The sequence below is a fragment of the Medicago sativa genome, chromosome 8 (assembly GCF_051527215.1).
Source record: "Medicago sativa cultivar Bolivia chromosome 8, Bolivia_mono, whole genome shotgun sequence".
Lineage (NCBI taxonomy): Eukaryota > Viridiplantae > Streptophyta > Magnoliopsida > Fabales > Fabaceae > Medicago > Medicago sativa.
Genome location: NC_140756.1, coordinates 88,875,200 through 88,897,294, shown reverse-complemented (window position 1 = coordinate 88,897,294; position 22,095 = coordinate 88,875,200). Strand labels below are relative to the sequence as shown.

The 22,095-nt window shown below is 34.2% G+C and overlaps 2 protein-coding genes and 1 pseudogene across 3 annotated transcripts; 2 read left to right on the top strand and 1 right to left on the bottom strand.

Moving 5' to 3' along the window:
* The first annotated feature begins 231 nt into the window (after positions 1-231).
* LOC146902978 (U-box domain-containing protein kinase family protein) lies at positions 232-5,760 on the top strand. The gene is made up of 9 exons (XM_085731458.1): positions 232-407; positions 1,578-1,699; positions 1,798-1,913; positions 2,255-2,382; positions 2,552-2,847; positions 2,936-3,034; positions 3,523-3,951; positions 4,499-5,248; positions 5,377-5,760. The coding sequence occupies exons 1-9, from the start codon at positions 245-247 to the stop codon at positions 5,566-5,568; spliced, it is 2,295 nt and encodes a 764-aa protein (XP_085587584.1). The 5' UTR covers positions 232-244; the 3' UTR covers positions 5,569-5,760.
* Positions 5,761-6,222: 462 nt separating this feature from the next.
* Positions 6,223-12,047, top strand: LOC146902977 (putative WD repeat-containing protein C17D11.16; annotated as a pseudogene). The gene is made up of 8 exons (XR_015023250.1): positions 6,223-6,531; positions 6,612-6,994; positions 7,456-7,530; positions 7,726-7,823; positions 11,046-11,189; positions 11,287-11,316; positions 11,410-11,470; positions 11,615-12,047. The product of XR_015023250.1 is annotated as a putative WD repeat-containing protein C17D11.16 (transcript).
* A 1,348-nt stretch (positions 12,048-13,395) lies between these two features.
* On the bottom strand, positions 13,396-15,371 carry LOC146902976 (flotillin-like protein 1). The gene is made up of 2 exons (XM_085731459.1): positions 14,350-15,371; positions 13,396-14,118 (listed from the first exon to the last, which is right to left on the bottom strand). Exons 1-2 carry the CDS (start codon positions 15,274-15,276, stop codon positions 13,609-13,611), a joined length of 1,437 nt encoding a protein of 478 aa, XP_085587585.1. The 5' UTR covers positions 15,277-15,371; the 3' UTR covers positions 13,396-13,608.
* Positions 15,372-22,095: the final 6,724 nt, after the last annotated feature.

Here is a 22,095-nt window from a genome sequence, read left to right as displayed (position 1 = left end):
AACCAATATAAAACACCGGGGCACCGGTTACCATTCTCTTTAAAAAGAAACTAAATCGGTTTATTGTTTGGAAGGGTGTGAACTGTGAACATAACAGAAAACAGTAAATTTTCAAAGATAGAAATACTAGTAAGCAGGCGAAGGATAAGTCAAAAGGAAGTAACAGAGTGTCGTTGACCGAAGAAAATTCATTCATTCATAAACAAACACCCACCCACCCACCGTGTCTTTGTCTTCTTCGAGAATGTCGACACCGAGATCGGTTGCAGTTGCCGTCAGTGGCGGCTCCGGTGCCGCCAAGGGTAGCCGGCGAGCTTTACAGTGGGCTATGGAGAATGTCGTGCCTCAAGCAGATAGACTCATATTGGTTCACGTTATTCCTAGAATCACTTCTATTCCAACCCCAGGTATCTCAATCTCTCTTAGTTCAATTGTTTTCATACTAAACCATAAGATGTTTTCATAAGCTATCCTAGAGAGCTTAATGAAAATAAGCTGAAAATAGCTTATGGCCATCTCATAATAAGTTCTTTTCATAAGTTCTATGTGCTTGATGTATAACTCGATTGGAGAGCTACTATCTCGTTGAATAATAGTTGACTTGCCTAATGCCTATAATGGTATATTCATTTAGGGTATGTTTGGGTGGAGAATTTTGGAGGGAGAATTTATTTTTCTTTTTTTTTTTTTTTTTAATTAAGGAAGCTATGAGGTGTTTCTAAAAATGAATTAAGCCTAATTGAAATGTTATATGATCAAATGCCGCTTTTTTCCGTTAGACACCAACTTAATGGTCCCATAAAAATTGAACTAGTAACCGAAAAAATTGTGTAGCTGCCCAACCGTTAATAACATATTTTCTTCTGTTTCTGCTAAGTTGGCCTGCCTCCTTATCCTTGCTTGGGCATTCCCGTTTGAAATGCCTTTATTTGTGACATTTATAACACTCCTCTATGACTTTGTAAATGTTCTGTCTACCTCTTCATCTTTCTATAAAGCTTCCAAAGCCTCGATCCTTCCTCCAAAATGATATCCATGACTGATTTCAAAGGCTTGTTCTTCTTCAACACAATAACACTTGCGCAACTCATGTACAAAAGAACCATCTGTCATACTTCAATTGCTACTAAATACGGAAAATGTCTGTTTCTAATTCAAATCAGGCTCGTAATGCTGCTCCAATACCAGATGTTATGTCATCTGAAAAAAAGAATGAAAAGTACAAGTTTCTCTACTTCATTCAAGAACTGACTTTGGCTACTCTATAGTCTTGCAACAAGAAGAGACACTTCCACATGTTCAGCACTATACAAAGTGGGAAAGATAAGAAAATTACCACGTAACCCCTAAACATAGGAACCAACTAAGGTAAGCACACAGAACACTAAAAATAAACCTAACATTGATGGGCAATGAACCTTAATAATTGACTGGGCAGGAGACTGATATTAGCCAATCACATGGTTGTAAATACAAGTACCCTTATGGTGCAAGTGTTCTATTAATTTTATATGACTAGAAACTGATTTTGGTGACTGAAATGCACTGCTTGTGTGTTTTGGGATTTCTAATCACAGCTGGAGGGTATATTCCCATTTCGGAAGCAGACGCCCATGCCTTTGCAGCTTATGTGCAGGATGTGAAACAGAAGTCTGAAGAAATCTTTGTTTCGTTCAAAAAATTATGTGAATCAAACACGGTGTGTTTCTTTCTACCATGTACTTGGTATACGTAGCAAAATAAGTGACTTTGAAAAAATTATGGTCTCTTAATAAGATCAATCTGAATATTTTGTAGATAGAAACCTTTCTGCTAGAAGATGACAATCCGGCAAATGCACTTCTTAGCTTTATCTCGGAGTCTGGGGTTCAAATATTAGTGCTGGGCTCTGACGACTCAAATTTTATTACACGGTATGTGATTCTAAATATACAAAGCATTAAAGCAAGCACTTTCGTTTTTGAAGTTTTTTGTTATTAGTCCCTGCCTGAAATTGTAAATGTCTACGAGCTTTTATGTAATAAATTGACTTGATTTTCACTCCCTGCATGTATCTACTATCTTAATTAGATTTTTGCAATTAGGAGTGATGGACTTCCATGCTCAGTCTGTTACTACAACAAAAAACATCTGTTGGGATTATAGTGGAATTAATTTTCACAAACAATTTCATGAAAGAAATAGGATGGATCAAAGTCAATCCAATATAATAACCCTTTGACAAAGTTCTTATAAAGTTCTGGTTTTCTTCTAGGAAGCTAAAAGGACCTGGCATACCGACCACCATTCTAAGATGTGCTCCCGACAGCTGTGATGTATATGTTGTAGATAGAGACAGAATTGTATCGAAGTTAGCTGATTCTTCATCTTCACATTCTCATGGTATGGTTGAATTTCTTGCATTATAAGATCTTAGTTCCTGCATCAACTAATGGTGTGGCCGTCTTATCTATAGTTTAGATAATCCTTTTTATTGAATTTGGGTCCTAGATAAAATGTTTGTGGAATAAGTTATCGAATATCTGATTTTTTTTTTTTTGTTCTCCAACAGAGGAAGGCCCAAGGTACACCGTGTCTAGTCGGATAAATAAATCAGACAATGGTGCTGGTGTTGGCGGACAAATGTCTGGAATCAGTGCATCCTCAACAGAACTTAAAGTTCTAAAAAATTTCAGATTTCTATCAATATCAGAGCATAGTTACATTGGTCTGCAAACCTCTAGTCGTAGGAGTTCTTTTGAAAATTCTGCTATAAGTGAAGAAGCAAATCCAGAAAACTATGGAGACTACGTTGATACTATCAGTCTGCACTCATTTGATTCCATTGCTTCTGCACATCATGAACCGGTAACTTTCTTTTTCTTGGTTAGATCTTAATGGCTCACAGTGCTATATTTTGTGATTCTCCAACATGGCATGGCATTCATTTATGCAGTTAGTCATGCAAGAAGTAGAGCGGTTGCAACTGGAATTGCAGAATACTATTTCCATGTACAAACAAGTTTGTGAAGAACTGGTTCACGCTCAAAGCAAGGTGAGAGTTTGATAATATTGATTTCTCTTTTGTTTGTAGAAGGAAATGCATGTAGCGGTCTCTAATTCAGCTAAACTATCCCCCCTGAATCACTTCAAATAATTTGTTAGAAAATGAAAATATTTTTTTCTAATAACATATAACACTGCTTATTAATTATTTCATGTTTAAGTTTTGAATATCTAAAACTTGATCCAGAACCTTGGCATCAAAATTTAACACATAAATTAAAAGAAAAAATAAATAAATGGGTTCAGTCATATTCAAACATAATGTATGTGTCATGTATGATTTCAATATATTTTTATTTCAAAATCAGTTCATTGAAAGACACTGCCATCTCTGCTTCACTGTGGTACAGTTTCTAATTAGGAGGATGCTATAATTTAGAGCTCGGCATTCCACATAATTTGTTTATGCTCAATCAGAGTAATTTATGGCTTAATGATACAAAATAGCTCTGTTTACATGTATGCCTTCTCTTTCAGGCCCTTTTACTTTCTTCTGAATCTCTCGAAGAAGCTAAAATAATAAATGCTTCCTTGAAAAGAGAGGAGACTTTGAGAAAGATTGCTGCTGAAGAGAAAGCAAAGTATTTAAAAGTCATGAAGGAACTCGAGGAGTCAAAAAGCATGTTTGCCAAAGAGTCGTATGAAAGGCAAATGGCAGAACTTAATGTCCTTAGAGAATCCATCGAAAAACAGAGAATTGTCGACACATTGCTCTCAAACGACAGGAGATACAGAAAATATACCATGGATGAAATCAAGATCGCGACAAACAACTTGTCTGAGGATTTGGTAATTGGTGAAGGGGGATATGGGAAAGTTTATAAGTGCAATCTTGATCACACACCAGTAGCTGTTAAGGTTCTACATCAGGACACAATCAACAAGAAAGCAGAGTTTCTGAAAGAGGTTTTCCTTATGCTTTGGTCATCTTTTTTTCATTTGAAATTGGTTATGAGAGAGTTTTTGAAACTTACTGGACTGTTGTCATCTGTTGGGAGTTTTTCAGAAGATATTTTAAAGCTCTAAAGCATGAATTGATTTATAAAACTTACAAATGCAAGCTCAAGTATCCAAGTCACTTTGGAAACTTTTAAAAGTTACTACCCACTAACCTGACTGATGAGGTTGACTGATATTAAGTTACTGATTTATTCTTTGTTCTCTGCGCAGCAATAACCCTCATTAGAATTTATTCTTTGTTCTCTGCGCAGCAATAACCCTCATTTCAAATCTTGCTGATTTAAAAGTTGAATGTTGTTTTGGTCGTGCTCCCTTAGGTCACATTTTTCATTGCTTTCTAATGACATGCAGTTTTCATATATTTCAAATGAACGTAACATTTGAATGCTGCAGTAATAAGAGAAACCGAGAAACCTTCCTTATGTTGTTTTGAATGCTGCAATAATAAGAGAAACTGATAAACCTTCCTTATGTTGTCTCCCATTTATTGCAGGTTGAGATTCTTAGTCAACTACACCATCCAAATATGATTTTACTACTTGGAGCCTGTCCTGAGAATGGTTGCCTTGTTTATGAATATCTAGAAAATGGAAGCCTAGAAGACTATCTTCTCAACAGAAATGGAAAACCACCACTTCCCTGGTTTTTTAGATTTCGTATAATTTTTGAAATGGCATGTGGTCTCTCATTCTTGCATAATTCAAAGCCAGAGCCTATTGTTCATCGAGATATAAAACCCGGCAATGTCTTGTTAGACAGAAATTATGTTAGCAAAATTTCAGATGTTGGACTGGCTAAACTCATTTCCGACGTTGTACCTGACAATATCACAGAGTACAGAGAATCCGTGCTTGCTGGTACTCTTCATTACATGGACCCAGAGTATCAAAGAACTGGCACTGTCCGACCAAAATCAGATGTATATGCTTTTGGAGTAATAATTCTCCAGTTGATAACCGCTCGCCATGCACGTGGACTTATTATGACTATCGAAGATGCAATTACTAATGGATCGTTCCGTGATATTTTAGATAAATCTGCTGGAGATTGGCCACTGAATGAGACCATTGAATTGGCTGAAATTGGCCTTAAATGCACTGCTCTTAGATGCAGAGATAGACCAGAACTTGATACTGAAGTTCTTCCACTGCTCAAAAGACTTTCTGATATGGCAAATGCTAGTGTCAAGATAGGAAGAAGTAGTGCACACACCCCAAGCCAGTATTACTGTCCAATCCTTCAGGTATAAACCTGCACATATGATAAACATGTGGATATTGTGTTTTCATATCTTTGTGTTGCATATATCTTTTTTTCTTGGAGATGTATTCTTTTCATTCTTGATTGACTGATGACTGGTGAGTACCGCAGGAAATCATGGATGAGCCATATATCGCCGCGGATGGTTTCACTTATGAGCACAGAGCAATCAAAGCATGGCTCAGCAAACACAATGTGTCACCAGTAACAAAGCATAAACTCCAGCATTCTGAGTTGACTCCAAATCATACTTTACGTTCTGCCATTCAGGAGTGGAAGTCAGAAGTGACCTTACTTGATTAGCAATTGCATGCTGTGAATTCTCTACCTCTCATCTCAACCCTCTCTCACTTGCAGCATAAAAACTGTCAGAATTTGGACTGTACAAAAGAATTGTAAATAATATTGGGAATTTTTTTATGCATAAAAAAAATATCTCGTTCCATTGTATTTAGCTCAAATCACTGAAATAAAGATAAAAATGTCTCTCTTCCAGATGATCTCTTGAACCTTCTCAGGATGGATGCAGTTGGAACTCTCTATTCTAGAGAGTAGTTCCTTCGTTCTTCTTTCTTGTTTTCTTGCTTCTTTTTTTTTTTGCTTTCTTTTGCCTTGTAACCAAAAAAAAAAAAAATCTTGAAAGTGTTGATTAAACCTATATTTTTATGATTTTTTTTTATCACAACTCTTTATAGACACACATATTCCCTCCATTGGACATTTGATTTTGATGTAGTAGTAGTACTAGGCAATTTTCGCATTGAGTCTGCTAATGATCCTAAATGTTGGCATTAGCATTTAATGTAAATAAATGTGATATTAAAATATTAATTAAATGGTAATTAAACAGCATAATTATCCATTCCTCGTTTTTGTGGAGTAGTTAACTACCCATATACTATATCCACTAAACCTGAAATAACCCTGCTTATGATCGTCGTTACATTACATAGACATAGGTTTTGTTTTGTTTTGTGGCATTGTTAGAATAGAAGAAAGAAATATTACGGACATTTCATGGATACAGAAAGGGGTATCAAAATCAGAATCTGATTCTGTGTTTGTTACTGTCGGTATTCTATTGGCTTCGCACGGCATTCTCCAGGTTTGGGTATTTGATGAAGAAAAGTTTTGTTCACCGTGATTTTATTTTAATAGCATTCCCACTCAGTGTGGCTTGATTTCATTGCCCCGATAGAAAAATAGGAAACTACTTAGCTGTTGGTACGTTGCAACCTCCCATTGAAATTTGGGACATTCATTCATGTAAGTCGAATTGTTATATTTTAATATATAGACCCTTTTTTTGCATTGTATTTGTATTGTAACTTCCCTTTTATTCTCAGAGTGGTGATGAGGAAGGTCCATCTGTTGTGTTGGATTGGATGGTCATACTGACTCAGTAATTGATCTTGCATGGAACAAGGAGTACATGTTTTTTTTTTTCTTTTCTTCATACATATGGTTTAATTTATTTCAAATTGAAGATTGTGGTTAATTCATCTAGTATTAACCACAATTTTGAATTAACTGTCTACTCAACTAAATTTTTAACATGATTAACCAAGTGTCCTGCGAGTGTAAAAAGAGCGGGTCTCCTGTTTCATTTATTCATTCAATTAAATCATACAGGAATACAATCGCAAGTGCGGGTGGTGACATTCAAGTAAAGATTTGGGATGTTGTTGCTGAGAAGTGTGATATTACAATGGACCATCACTCAGACGAGGCAAGAAATAAGTTATAAAGCAATTCATTTATATTTTAAGGTCATTTTATTCATGAATTAACTTTTTTCCTTGAACTGGTCTATAATTTTGAATTTTGGAAATATAATAATTTTTACATTTGATAGATTTTTTGTGATCCTTGTTAAACAAGTATGAACCATCAACCATGATGTAACAGCTGTCGTTGTACCAAAAAGAAAAGATGTTAGGGATTAGATGCTCAATTTATATCTCTCTCTGTGTATTGAATCCCAATTTACATATTCTATACACAATGTTCATATATTATTGAATTATATTAAATAAATATGTATCAGTGCCAGTGGTTGTGTCTGTGTCTGTGTCGGAGTCAAAGTTTCACAGGTCTTTTTGTGTTCCATGTTCACTATTTTAAATATTTGAGTCAATGCATTTTCTAATATCTTTCATATTTATCTCCTTTCCATCTATCCTCAAACAGGTTTTTGTAGTTGCTTGGAATCATCATGCACCACAGGCTCTTCTTAGTGGTTCATCTCATAAAACTGTTGTTCTGGTAATGATCCAATGTCCCTTGGTTGCTCTGTTTTTCTGTATTTTGCTTTGGCATTGATTACTTAGTATAATGTACTCGATGTGATGATGTTTGTTTATTCATGTGTTAAAAGAGACATTCTACTTAAAAAATGAAAACATTTGAACTTTGATAGACTTGGCTTTTAACACTGTTACATTTTGCTCTTTGCCGAAGGATGTGAGGACACCATCACATTCCGGATATAAGTGGTCAGTCACAGCAGGTGTAGAGAGCTTGGCTTGGGATCCACACACTGAGCGCACTCTTTTGTGGTGTGTAAAATTCCACAAAACAGACCCTTAGTGTAATACCCCGCATGTAAAAAAAGTAAATAAAAAAAATTCAGTATCAGTTATTTTTCCAAATTATCTAAGTTTCTTTGAACCAAGGGCAAAATGGTAACTTCCCTTTAATACCATAAGAGTAGAAAAATCTAAAGAATTCTACACAATTCTATTGACTTCTCTCTCAAAATCATTTTTCACAATTTCCTCCCATTCTTTCTCTCTATTCCATCGGCCATCACCATCTCCAAACCCTCTTCATCACAAACTTCCATTTTTTCATGAAATCATCAAAGTTAAGCAACAAATAGGTTCCTTGTGGTGTTGTTAGTAAGAATCAAACTTCAAAACTCATCTTCTCCCTCTCTTCAAGCCAACCGCCCCCTTTCATCTTCATTCTCCAAGTTTCATTTTTCACCCCAATCTCATGGAAATCATCAAATAAGCTAGCTTTTAGAGTACCCATGATGGAATGAACAATAAGATTGCAATATATGTTGTGGTGGTTATGGTGGTGAGTTGTTTGATGTATAAGGAGCTTATGAATGACATTCATGGTGTTTAGTTTTGATTGGTATTTTGAGCAAGAAGAGGAGATAGAGTAGAAGGCGGTAACTTGGATTTGGACTTTGGAAGCTTTAAAGAATTCAGACTTTGTTTATTGGTGAGTTCATTAGATTTTAGACCTCCAATTTGAGTAGTTGAATTTTCACAATGGTGGTATTATTATTAATTATGTGCTGTTTCTAATGTATGATGTAATGGTGGGTTGAAATTAATTATGGCTGAACCATGACTGAATTTTTATGGATAGATTGTTAGAAAATTTTATGGGATTGGTTGTGAATTATGGGTCGAAAATCTTGCTGTGTAGCCTGAAAGATAATAATTGTTAGAGATTTAGATTCAACATTCAATTCCCTTCGATTTGGACATAAATTTTGTATGATTTGGACAACAAACGAACTCGGAAAGTGCATTTAAAGTTTGTAAAAATCCTGCTGGAATCTGGTTACGGGTTTTGAGACAGGACTCCACTAAAACAGTAATAACTTTCTCTCTGTAATCTGGAATCATGTGATTTTTAATGCTATGGTTAGGTAGCGAAATTACGGACGTTTTAGTACCAGTTTTATTAATTTCGGTTCAGTATTGAGGTCTGGAGAAAATTTTAAAGTATGGAGTCTGATACAAAATTTGTGCAGAATATGAGTTCAATTGTGTTAGTTCACCGAGCGAGCATGAAGCCTCGCATAGTGGAGAGGTGCAGAAGTGAATGTTTAATGATTTTTGAGCTTAGTAGGTTTCACATGCACTCTAGGTGTTTGATATAATTTAATCCTATGAATTTCATGTTGCTTGGATGATTTTTAATTAAAGAGAATGTATATGCTTTAGTGTGAATTAACATGATTATATTGAGTTTCCATGTCTTGCCTTTCAATTGCATGTTTTGGACAATGATGATTGTGAAATTAAGACTTTTGTGTTAGTGATAGAAAGTAGGATTATAGCAAAATGATAATGTTAATTGATGGATTGATTTAGGTTATACCATTTATGTATTGTACTTGAACATGTTAGTGTTGTAAAGTTGTTGAGTTGGGTGAGATAGTAGAATGATTATTTTGAATTAGGTATCCTTATTAGTGTATCATAAAATCTCTTTTATGTTAATAAGTATGTTTATGCTAGTATAAATGTTGGAGGGAAATTATATCAAGACAATTGATGTTATTATAGTGAAGATTTGAAAGAAAATTTGAAATGCAACTTATGAGTAACATGCTCATAGAAAAAAAAAGAAAGAAAGAAAGAAAGAAAGAAATGAGAATATTGAGAAAAACTCCGTTTGCTACAACGAGAGATAATGTAGCCTATGACGTACGGGTCATAGTAATCCGTTTGCTACAACGAGAGATAATGTAGCCTATGACGTACGGGTCATAGTAAACCGTTTGCTACAACGAGAGATAATGTAGCCTATGACGTACGGGTCATAGCAAACCGTTTGCTACAACGAGAGATAATGTAGCCTATGACGTACGGGTCATAGCAAACCGTTTGCTACAACGAGAGATAATGTAGCCTATGACGTACGGGTCATAGCAATCCGTTTGCTACAACGAGAGATAATGTAGCCTATGAGGTACGGCTCATAGTAACGAATGAAATGTATAATTAATGATATAAAATTTTAAGTCAAGAATTATTCGAATAATATTTGAAAGGGAACAAAAAATAAAATTATGGAACCAAGGAAAAATTCTAAGGACCCTCCAACATAAATACTAACATAGCATACGCATATTAACATGAAAGTTATGTGTAGAATGAATTAGCTACGAAAAAATATTTCATTTAAATTTTGCTAATAGTTGGAAATGAGGAAATTTAGTTATGGAAGTCCGGCTTAGTTAGCCGAAACTAGTTGATATTAGAAAAGAATCAGTGACATACCCAGATAAGTAAATCAAAGTATAAATTATAAGAGAGTATGATATATTGGAGATATATACGTGATTATTATTATGGTTATGGGGATATATGTTTATGATTAGTATTATGTTTATGATTAAAGTTATGAGTATGACTATATTTATTATATGATTTGTTCAGAAAATATTTATTTATTTTATAATTTCAACGTATCCGAGCCAAGTTTAACACACATGCTAGGTATCAAAGATGATTTCTAGTAGGGGTGTTTTGTCCTTGATGACCGACTATTTTATTTATGTATATTCTAGTGTCAATTGGTGTATCTGCAGCTATCTGGATGTCTAGAATGTTTTATTTTGAGTTGTACAATTAGTATGAAAATAAAGATGTTATTTGGAAATTCTGGCTGATAGAACAGGTTTTTAAAACAGGATTTACATCTTGGAAATGTTAAAAATACAGAGGAAACTCTGTCGAAATTTCAGTAAATATTTTTTTTTTTTTTGAAAGGAAAATTCAAATTTGAATTTTTATTTATTTATTTTAGTTGTCAAGTTTGATTAATAGGCTTGCCGGGCTAGAATGATCTAGTTCGTGCGCCGGTCACGATGATTGTTTTTGGGTCGTGACACTTAGCTAGCTACTAACTTCTGTTTGCATCGTTTTTATTTATTATCTAGTTTTTATCCTACCAGATGAATTCATAATTTTGATTTCTTGAAGGTACAAGTATTATGGTCACTGGTGGTGATTTAACTGTTCTGTTAGGTGGGTCAGGTAGATGGTGCTGTTCATTGTTTTGATGATTGGGCTGCCAAGTCGAATTCCACGTCCGAGCTCAATTCTACTTTTACTCTTAATGCACATGATTAAGCTGTTTCATCAATATGCTACAATCCGTTGGCACCTAATGTATGTATACTGAACATTTTGACAAGAATATGTATACGTATATGTATTAATTATGTATGTTAGTTTGACCCTGCTATGTTGACATGACCCCATGCAGCTTCTTGCTACTGGATCCTTGGACAGAACGGTAATAGTGAAGTCAATTTTTATGTTTTCGTGTTACTTATAATGATGTTGCTGATTGGAATTCATATCATTAGACTACTATTATTTGTTACAGGTAAAGCTTTGGGATTTGTCTAACAACCAACCAACTTGTGTAGCATCTCAATCCTGGACTTGTAAGTTTCTTTTCTCACTCATGGAGACACGTGTGTCTGATGGAAAAATATTTATACAAATATGATATCTTTATGAAATTGATACCAGGTGCTCTTTTTGGACTAAATTTATGCTGTTTTTTTTAAATGAAATTTATGCGTTAGGCGGATGTACGCGCTATTTCTTTCTCGGAGGACAGCCCCTTTATGTTGGCTATAGGAGGTAGAGTAGGAGTGGCGCAAGTAAGTGAAGACGACCCAACGAACTTTTACATTTGTATTCTATAGATATGGAACACCTTATCTGATCCTGACATCTCTGAAAGGTATGAGAAATACAACAAGTAATGGAGCTTTGGAAGATATTGTTCTTTCACTTGTATCTATTGAATAGTTTTCTAGCTACCTATTGTAAGTGGATTGACTTTTGTTCACACTGACAAATTACCTATGTGGGGTGGAATAGTTAGTAAGTATGGTAATGGTAAACTTTTTTCATACTCATTTAGATAAATGAGTATCTTTTATATGTATATAGACCAAGTACATACCTATTATATTGGCATGCAAGTTATTGTTGAAGATTATCATGATAAAATCCTCGTTTATCAGAATTACAATAGATATAGTTTTAAAACTTATAAAATATCATATATGTATTAGAATAAAGTAATTACAATTATGTTATCTTCTCGTTGAAACAATAAATGAAATCTACTTCTTTTTGTTTCTTGTATAATTCCCAGTTAGCCTCTTGCACCTACACATCCAGAACTTCAACCAGCACTTAACAAATAAACATTGAAAATCATTCATATACAACCCACTTATGTTTAACTTTTAGTTAACTGTTTCATGTTAAAAAGAATTAACAAGGTTGGTAGTAATAATTGCATATTCAATCTACTTGTCATTTACATACCATATGTCAATCGTTCATTTTCAATTCAAACAAAACATAGCACTTGCTAACTCAACAAACTTGACTAATCATTATTGGGTTTTTGAAAACAATGTACCATGGTGAGGCTCAGTAATAATGTGATTACGGAAGTTTCATGGATACCGAAAGGAGCATCAAAATCAGAATCTGATCCCTCTTCTCCTTATGATTCTGTCTTTGTTACTACCGGTGTTCTAATGAATTCACACGGTCTTCTCCAAGTATAACCAGAACTGTTTCTTGTGAAGTAGCTCGTTGATTCTTCTCTATCCCGTTAGTTGGTAAAAAGTTATGTACCCGGTTAGTGGACAGTGGGATTAACTCTCTGGATTAGTCGGTCATTGGACCGAATACCGAGTTATTAAAAAAAATAGTATGTATATATGGTGTGTGGCAGGTTTGTGCACCATGAAATTCTACCAGGAGCATTCCCATTCTGCATGGCTTGGTTTGATAGCCCCCTTCAAGGTGGAAAAAAAAATAGGGAACTTCTTAGCTGTTGGTACGCTGGAACCTCCCATAGAAATTTACCATGCACTGTTTGCAACTTTTAATAGAGGCTTTTTAACTCTCTTAACACTTCTACTGACATTCTTTCATTCCTAAAACAAAAAGGAATATACTTGCAAGTGCCAGTGCTGACAATCAAGTAAGGATTTGGGATGTTGTTGCCGAGAAGTGTGATAGTACGATGGAGCATCACACTCAGAAGAGGAAAGAATGGCAATCAATTTATACGATGTCTACATTTTAATGTTTATATAATACAACTCTTCGAAACATGATAATGAAATAGAAATATCTTTCTTATTTCTTAATATGAGTATGCATACATAGCTTCCAAAATAAGAAAAAACCACAATGTAATTTTAGTCAGTCCTTCTCACGAGTTCAGTTGTTATTGCAAAAATTTCATTCATAAAATACCAAGCATGTAAAATTGTAAATGAAATTGGCATATAATATAAGATTTTGAACTTAAAACTACTAAATTACCAAAATATGACAGTATCAAGCATGGAAAATTCCATTATTTTTGTGCCATACATGAAAAATTAGCATACTTATGGCAAGTTAAATCATCATAAAATACCAAGCATGAAAAAAACCAGTGAATCAGAAACATGTATCACACACAATAAAAAGTACTACTGCTAAATTACCAAAATAAAAGGTACTACTACTAACTATAAACCTAATACTTGAATCCTCCTAATTAAGCACTTTTGTCGGATAAGGTTCCCATCCAAGCAGGAGGCAACATGCCTGTTTGCTCATGAACAGTGTTAAACAGTGGTGGCAGCATCTTGTAAACACCAGCAACCTCTTTCATACCCATAGAACCTTCGGTTATTCCGCCTCCATTGTCACCTCCATTAGTCCAAATACTAATCTTAGGTTCAAGTCCACGTACTGCCTCAGCATTAATCTTAGCCATCTCTTGAAACATGCCACCATTTATCATCAAGTAATCCCTTAGAGCGGTGTAGTCGTTTCCAAGTGCATTGAGAAGTGTACTTACATACACTCCTTGAGCTTGTCCAATTGTCACAATCCCTTCTGCCTCTTTTTTCTTTGCGTATAGCTCTGCTTCAGCTGCTTGCTTGCGCGCATAAAATGTTGCATCTGCCAATGCTTTCTGTGCTTCTGCCTCTGCCTTCTTCTCATACAGAACTGCTTCTGCTTCTTTTTGTTTCTTGTATAATTCCCAGTTAGCCTCTTGTACCTACACCATCCAGAATTTCAACCAATACTTAAAAAAATAAACATTACCATTCATCTAGTATACAACCTACTTGTTCTGTTTTACTTTTAATTAGCTGTTTATGTTTAAAAAAAATTACAGTGACTTATTTTCTACCAAAAGATATTGAAGTATTAATCTTGTTGCTAGTAAAACAATTTGAATAATAATAATAATTAATAAATGAAAGGAGTTATATTTGCATGGACTAACCTTGGTTTCATATTGAACACTAGCTTTGCTAAGTAAATCAGCTTTAAGCTTCTCAGTAGTAGTCAAAGCATTCATCCTCTCAACCTCACCTTGCAACTCAGCTTCCCTTAGAGCCACAGCTTTAGCAGCCTCGACTTCAGCCACTTGAGCCGCCTTAGTCCATGCCGCTTTCTTCTTCGCCAACTCAGCATTAGCCTCAGCCACTTCAGCCTCTCTTTGATTCTCAAAAACCTTCACTTCAGTCCTAACTCTAAACCCCTCCTTGTCACTCTCTCCAGCCCTCTGCATCGCAATAACTTTCGTCTCTGCGTCAATTTTTGCTGCATTCTGCAGTGTTTGTCCTTCCCTAGATTTTGAACCAACTTCACCTTTCATCTTAGCTTCTGCCACGTCAACCCTAGCTTGATTCGCTGCTTCCATCTGCGTCTTTTGCCCTAAATATGAGAAATATTCATGACCAGGCACATCCACCAATTGCTTAACATTCGCGTTGTAAATCAATAACCCGAATTGATTCAACTCGAGTTGAACTTTCTCGAATACTTCTTGTTTAAACTCTTTTGTTCCTTTGAAAACCTCTTCCATGGTCATCGAAGCAGCGAGGACACGTGTCTCGCCTTCGATGATTCCTTGAACGAGTTCCTTGACATGATTCGAGAGTTTATCATGAGGGGTTATCAATTTAGCGTATTTGAGGAGGCTTTCGTGGTCGTCAACACGAGGACCAATTGTGAAGACGGCAGGAAGAACGAAAGGCAGTTTTTCGGCACTCATGGCTTGAACTTCGAAGGTATAGTTCACCGGTGAGAGGTCGAAGACGGTGCAAGATTGACCAGGGAAAATCCATGATTTCTTTGCAAGTTTGATGTCTTCGATTCCGGCTCCGGTTATCACAAGGTACTCGGATGCTTTTGCAACCCTGTACATTGTTGATTATGCTTTGATGATCGTAAACTGGAAAAGAAAATTGAAACGATTATCGTAAACTAGAAAAGAAAATTGAAACTTCTGAAAGTGAGTGTGTTCTTTCTTACGGCTTAAGGTTATATATAGAGAGAGTTTGTTATGCGATAAAGGAAACTGGGAGGAAAATAGCATCCATTGTTATCTGCTTTTCTTGTTTTTTGTTGAGAAAAAACTGCATGAATATTCGTGCGTAACCGTTATACGTAACTACCATTCAAAAAAATTAAAAAATACGTAACTTATTATTTTATTGGATCTTATTGTCAAAAATATATATTTTATTGGAACTTTTTTTATTTACTTTTCGGAACAGATTTCATTGATTGGTTATTTTTACAATTAAATCAAATTTTTAAAACAAAAATGAATCAGTTTCTTTTTTATTTTTATTTTTTGGTTAACTTTATATATATTTTATTTTTAGTCCTACAAATTTCTAAGGGAGAATGGACTATGATTTATTTATTTTTTGTTGACAAAATAGAATATTAGACTATGATAAAAGGGAGAATAATTTTAAATATTAAAATAAAAGTGAAACAAACACAAATGTTCAATTTTTCCTTTATCATTTAAAAAGGGCAACAAACTAGATGAGTATATACTTACTTTTTGATTATCTCAATTATACCCTTAAAATTGTCATCACAAGTTAACAAATTTTCACGGATAACTATAGAATCAATTTATTTGTTTTTTAAAAAATGACTTAAAAACAAATACTATGAAATTATCCACGGATATAACAAATTTCCACGCATATTTTTTTTATGTAAAATTAATAAGTCTTTGGAGTGCTTTTAAAACATTATTTATTTTTTAATTAAAAACAAAAAGTGTAGCCGATTTTTTCTCTACAAAAGAAATTGTAACTAATATCCACTTTCACGGATAGATGGATATAACAAATTTATTTATTTTTTGGATGCAAAATTATTAAGCCTTTGGAATACTTTTAATTTTAAAATATTTTTTTAATCTACTAATAATATATAAAAAGATTATTTAAAAAAACAGTGTATAAAAAACGAAATCCAACAAAATTTTATAATCGTACTTTTTAAAGTCAATATATTATCATGATAATTACGGACGACTATCTTTCCATTTGATTTTGGAGATATAACACGGTATTTTGGAGAAACAATACAGTGATGTTGATATTTTAAAAATAGTTACGAGTTTTCCAATTTTTATCATATGATTATCTACTATCACTTATCGTTACGTAAAAAAAGAAATTTATTTTATATAAGCATATAAAATCTTCAACGAATGCGGTGCAAATACTTAACGGTGTTTTAAATATAAAATAAAAAGTTATTTAATTAAAACACTACATTGATGTTGATATTCTAAAAATAGTCAAGTTTTCAAAATTTTATCATATCAATTTTCTCATACATATAGACACACACACACACACACATAAAAATTTATTTATGCATATATAAGTACATTAGATCGGCAACGGGTGTGGTACAAACATTGAATGGTGTTTTACATATATAAAATAAAAAGTTATTATTCAATAGAAACATTATATTAATGTTTATATTTTGGCCATGGTGGTGAGTTTCCACAATTTTATCATATCAACTTTCTCCTATATTTACATAAAAATTTGTTTCTGCAAATAAAATGCATAAAATCTGCAACGGGTGAGGTGGAAACATTGAACGGTGTTTTGCATATAAAATAAAAAATTATTTAATAGAAACTCTACATTGATGTTGATATTTGGAAAATAATCATGAGTTTCTAAAATTTATTATGCGTATATAAGTACATAAAATTTGCAACGGGTGTGGTGCAAACATTGAACGGTGTTTTGCAAAAAAAGAAGTCCTTGAATTTTAATAAGGACGATTATGAAATTTTTCTAGACTTCGATTTTTATATATTGTTATTTGCAGAGCCGTCTTAACATATTCGTAGGCCCGGTTATAATCTTTTGAAGGATGTAAAAAAAATTAAGTTTTGGGCCCAAAAAAAAATTAAATAAGGCACTAAAAAAAATGATTATTAAAAGATGTTCCCACTGGGACTTGAATTCATGACCAAGCACTTGAAAACAAGCAGCCACGCCACTGAGACAGCATGATCAATTTGAAAAAGTTTCGTTGTTAACATATATAACAATTAATTTAACGGCTTACAAATTAAAAAAAAATTGTTTTGGGCCCCAAAAAAATCGAGGCCCGGTGTCATAGCCCAGCCTCGACGGGCTATGGGCCGGCCCTGGTTATTTGATAAGACCATTATCCGTAATTAATTTTATAGTTATCCGTGAAAATTTGTTACACTTGTGATAATCATTATCCGTAATAAATGAAAAAGCTACGTGTCATTATAAAAAAGAATAAAATAAAAGATAGCCAAGGTGGATTTGAAGACCGTTAGACATTACATTCTCATATAAGCTTCGTAATAAGCTATGTGTAAATAAGCTATGTGTAAACTAAAAGTGATAGCTTATTAAAATATGGCATAAGCAACTTATGAAACTGTGATAATGTATTTTTATTAATTCATTCAAACATTTTTATAAATGTTTATGTTAGTAGATAAGCCTTCATAAGCTTAAAATAAGGCAATTCAAATGAACCTTAAATCTATCAACAAAAGAAAAAGAAGCCAAAGACTAAAGATATTCTTGATCGGTTCCACTACTTCTTCCATCATTGGGATAGTCGTACTAAATCTATCAACAAAAGAAAAAGAAGACAAAGACTAAAGATATTCTTGATCGGTTCCACCACCTCTTCCATCATCGGGCTAGTCGTAGAGAAAAAGTAAGATTAATGCTTCATTAGTCTTGTATAATGACTTATGATTTGGGATAATTTTTTTCAAAACGACTTATAATTTAGGACGGACGTAGTATTATATATAGTTAAACTTTCTTAAAATTCATTTTTGATACCAAAAGGGATTTTAATCTCATCAATCTATTAGTTTGCTAGTTTATTTAAACTTGTATCACATTACTTATTCAAAGATGTTCATATAAAATATGTTTTTAAACAGGCTAGTTAGCAAGTTGTATTAGACTTTCAAAAAGGCATACTCAGACTTAAAAAATAAGATTATGATATGTCACAGACCAGACTTAAGCCTTAAAAATTTTAACAACAAAACTTAGGTCTTGTAAAGTCTAACTCGACCTAGCTAATTCTCACCATTGTCCACACCTGCTCATTTTTGTGAAAATTCATAAGATAGGTTTTTACCCTGCTCGTTGTGGTTTTTTTTTTATAGAAAATACTCAATGGGTATTTTTGGGTCACGAGAGGAGTCAAAGGACCACCCAACCTACATCAGACAAAAGCAACCACATATGTGAAAGTGACATCACATTTTTAACGAGTAAATCATCAAATTAGTCTCTATCTTTGTACCAAATTCTCAAATTGATCTCTGACTCTATTAGTGTCTGACTCAAAATGGTTCATATCTTTGTCAATTGTTTCTCAGTTTGGTCCCTCCATTAGTAAATCTTTTATAAAGATAATGACCATTATGAGAAATGTTTGACAAAGATATGGACCATTTTAAGTTATTAATAGAGTCATGGAACAATTTGAAAATTTGGTACAAAGAGAGAGACCAATTTGATAATTTACTCCATTTTTAAGTGATGTAGGACTTTTACTTCACATTTATGTTGGTGTATGATTTCGTGTGGACCCTATTTTATTAGTTAATGTACTAGTCAAGTCAAAGTACCGCGTTCACATTTTTTTATTTTTTTGGAGTACCGCGTTCACATTACCTCACACCAATAGAAAACATCATCGATCACAATTCTTCGGCATTCACACTTCATTTTCATTCATTCACAAAAAACAAACACCAAACCTCTAATAAAAAACCAACATCATCCTCTCTTTTTTTAAACTCCAAAAGTCTTTGGCGTTCACACACCAAATCTCTATAACAGAAACCACCAGTATTACTCTCTCTTCTTCTCACAAAACTCAAATTCTTAGGTGTTCACTTCACACTTCGAATTCATTTTCATAACTTCATTCACAAGAAACAAACACATGGTTATTGGGTCCACTCCATCTCCAAATCTAGATGTTCATTCTTTTTTGTTCCCAGAAATAGAACCCAATGTAAACACAAGGAAAAGAAACCACTGTGAAGAAACTTCACAAACTCAATGGAACGAGTCACCAACAAAGAAAACACGTTTATGGGTTAAGGACCGTTCCAATAACTGGTGGGAACTATGTAGCCACCCTGATTTTCCGGATGACGAATTCCAGAAATCTTTTCGGATGAGCAAAGAAACCTTCGAGTTTATATGCAGAGAACTTGATTCAACTGTCACCAAGAAAAACACCATGCTTCGCGATGCTGTTCCTCTCCGGCAGCGAGTGGCAGCTTGTATTTGGAGACTTGCCACAGGTGATCCTTATAGGCTTGTTTCAGAACGATTTGGTTTGGGTTTATCCACATGTCACAAACTCGTTCTAGATGTTTGCTCTGCAATAAAAACGGTTCTTATGCCAAAGTTCATTCTATGGCCAGATGAAAATAACATGAAATTGGTTAAACAAGAGTTTGAAGGTCTTTCTGGAATATCAAATGTTGGTGGTTCAGTTTATACTACTCATATTCCCATAATTGCACCTAACTCTAATGTGAATTCTTATTATTTCAATAAAAGACACACTCAGAGGAACAGGAAAAATTCTTACTCTTTTACTGTTCAGGGTGTGGTTGAGTCTAAAGGGATTTTCACCAACGTGTGTATTGGTTGGCCCGGTTCTTATTCTGATGAACAGGTTTTCGAGAAATCGGATTTGTTTAAGAGAATTATGAAGGGAGATTTGAAAGATATTTGGGTTGTTGGAAATTCTGGGTACCCTTTAATGGATGAAATTTTGGTTCCTTATGCACGTAAGAATCTTACTTGGACGCAGCACGCGTTTAATGAGAAAGTTGAGGATATTCAGAGGGTTGCTAAAGATGCATTTGCGAGGCTGAAAGGAAGGTGGTCCTGTTTGCAGAAGAGGACAGAGGTGAAAATTGAGGATTTGCCTAACATTTTAGGTGCTTGTTGTGTTTTGCATAATATTTGTGAAATGAGGAATGAGAAGATGGATCCTCAATGGAATTTTAAACTTTTTGATGATGAGATGATGGCTGAGAATGGTGTGAAATCTGTTGATGCTGTACAAGCTAGGGATAATATTGCTCATGATCTGTTGCATCGTGGCCGTGCTGGCAATACTCTTTTGTAGGTTTTTATGTTTTCTGTTATGTCAAATGTTTCAATATTTTAGCTATGACTTATTAGTCATTCATATTACAGAAGAACAAGATTGTACATTAGTGGTGGTTGGTCATGTTATGGCTATACTGTGTGGATCTGTTGTTCGATCAATATATATAGTTGTGTTACTTGAAAATTAAAGCATATACACAATACTATGTGCCATGAACATAGTTTATTACTTTATTAGACGAACATCCTTTTACGAGGGCATGAGTTTGAACTCGCGACTTTCCACTTATTTACACTTAAAAAGTGTAATATTCTAGTTAATATGTTTACTTGACTGAATACACACAAAAATGACACTGTGTTTGACATCAAAATTTAGATATCCCCAAACCTTTTCTCATATATGGGATTTGTTAATTTACATGGATACATTTTTTAGTGGTGTAAATTAGTAAGATACATATTAAAGCCTATATCACAAATTTTTTAATTATAACTTGCTAATTTAGACCCACTAACGTTGAATTTGTGTAAGTTAGCAAGTTTCTATAGAATTTGCTAACTTACACCCACTAATTTTATAGTCGGCCGCTAATTTTATGTGTACAATCTCATGGTTTAATTATGAACTAATTTTCAAACATTCATTCTATGCATATATCTTTTGATCTGAAATAGCCAATCGGAGGGATCAAATCGTGGAATATTGAACTTCAAGGAGTGGAATGTTGGTCTGTAATTCTCGGAGACAGTTTGTGTCGGTGCAAATCTAAGGATGGCTGGAGCATTTCAGTGAGGGCGACATATTGAGCATTCAATGCGAATTTAAAGGTGCTCATAATTTTAAAGTTGTTCAAAACAAAAGCACAAATGATACACCTTGCTGAGCTCGTGATCTTGAATCGCACTCTTAGAGTGAGTGTGTAGACTCCTAAAGAAATTTAGCAAGGAAAGTAGGAGAAGTTTAAAGGGAGAAAAAAAAACCTTAATATTCATCATAATCATTGGTTCCAGCATGTATAATGCGAATACATCAAGCTACCAGAATAACAAACTTGCAGAAAGTAGTTGAGGAAAGTACAGAAGGAACAAAACGGTTAATAATGATCACACTATGGTGTGCAATTCACCCACGCCAGCAAGGCTCTATATTTTTCTTTCGGCAAACATAGTATTCCATCCACTGAGACTTATTGATCTGGCGTTTGGAATGGGACTGATCGACAATCACTGTCTTAGCATTCTCATTTGGCCTTCCAATATTGTCTTGAGGGCATTTGCCACTAGGGGTCGTACACCATGGCTCCTATCTGTAGTAAATAAATTCAGCAACTTCGTTCCGCCTTTACATATATACTTCATACAATCATTTGTACATTTATTTCTATCTTCTACTCATTTGTTTTGCATACGCCAAAAACATTAGTCGTCTATTTTTGTGAACTCTAGAGCATTGGCATCAGGATCACGAGTAAAAATTGCTGGTCTTCCAGAACGACTAAGTGTGTAGGGGACACCTACAAACAAAATTTGGTTGGTAG

Excerpts from the sequence above, each read along its gene's own strand:
- LOC146902978 (XM_085731458.1), top strand. The coding sequence starts at position 245 with ATGTCGACACCGAGATCGGTTGCAGTTGCCGTCAGTGGCGGCTCCGGT. Across the intron at positions 1,700-1,797 it reads AATTATGTGAATCAAACACG|ATAGAAACCTTTCTGCTAGA; the intron begins GTGTGTTTCTTT and ends AATATTTTGTAG. Across the intron at positions 3,035-3,522 it reads TGGTTCACGCTCAAAGCAAG|GCCCTTTTACTTTCTTCTGA; the intron begins GTGAGAGTTTGA and ends CTTCTCTTTCAG.
- LOC146902976 (XM_085731459.1), bottom strand. The coding sequence starts at position 15,276 with ATGTACAGGGTTGCAAAAGCATCCGAGTACCTTGTGATAACCGGAGCC. Across the intron at positions 14,119-14,349 it reads GTGTTCAATATGAAACCAAG|GTACAAGAGGCTAACTGGGA; the intron begins GTTAGTCCATGC and ends TGGATGGTGTAG.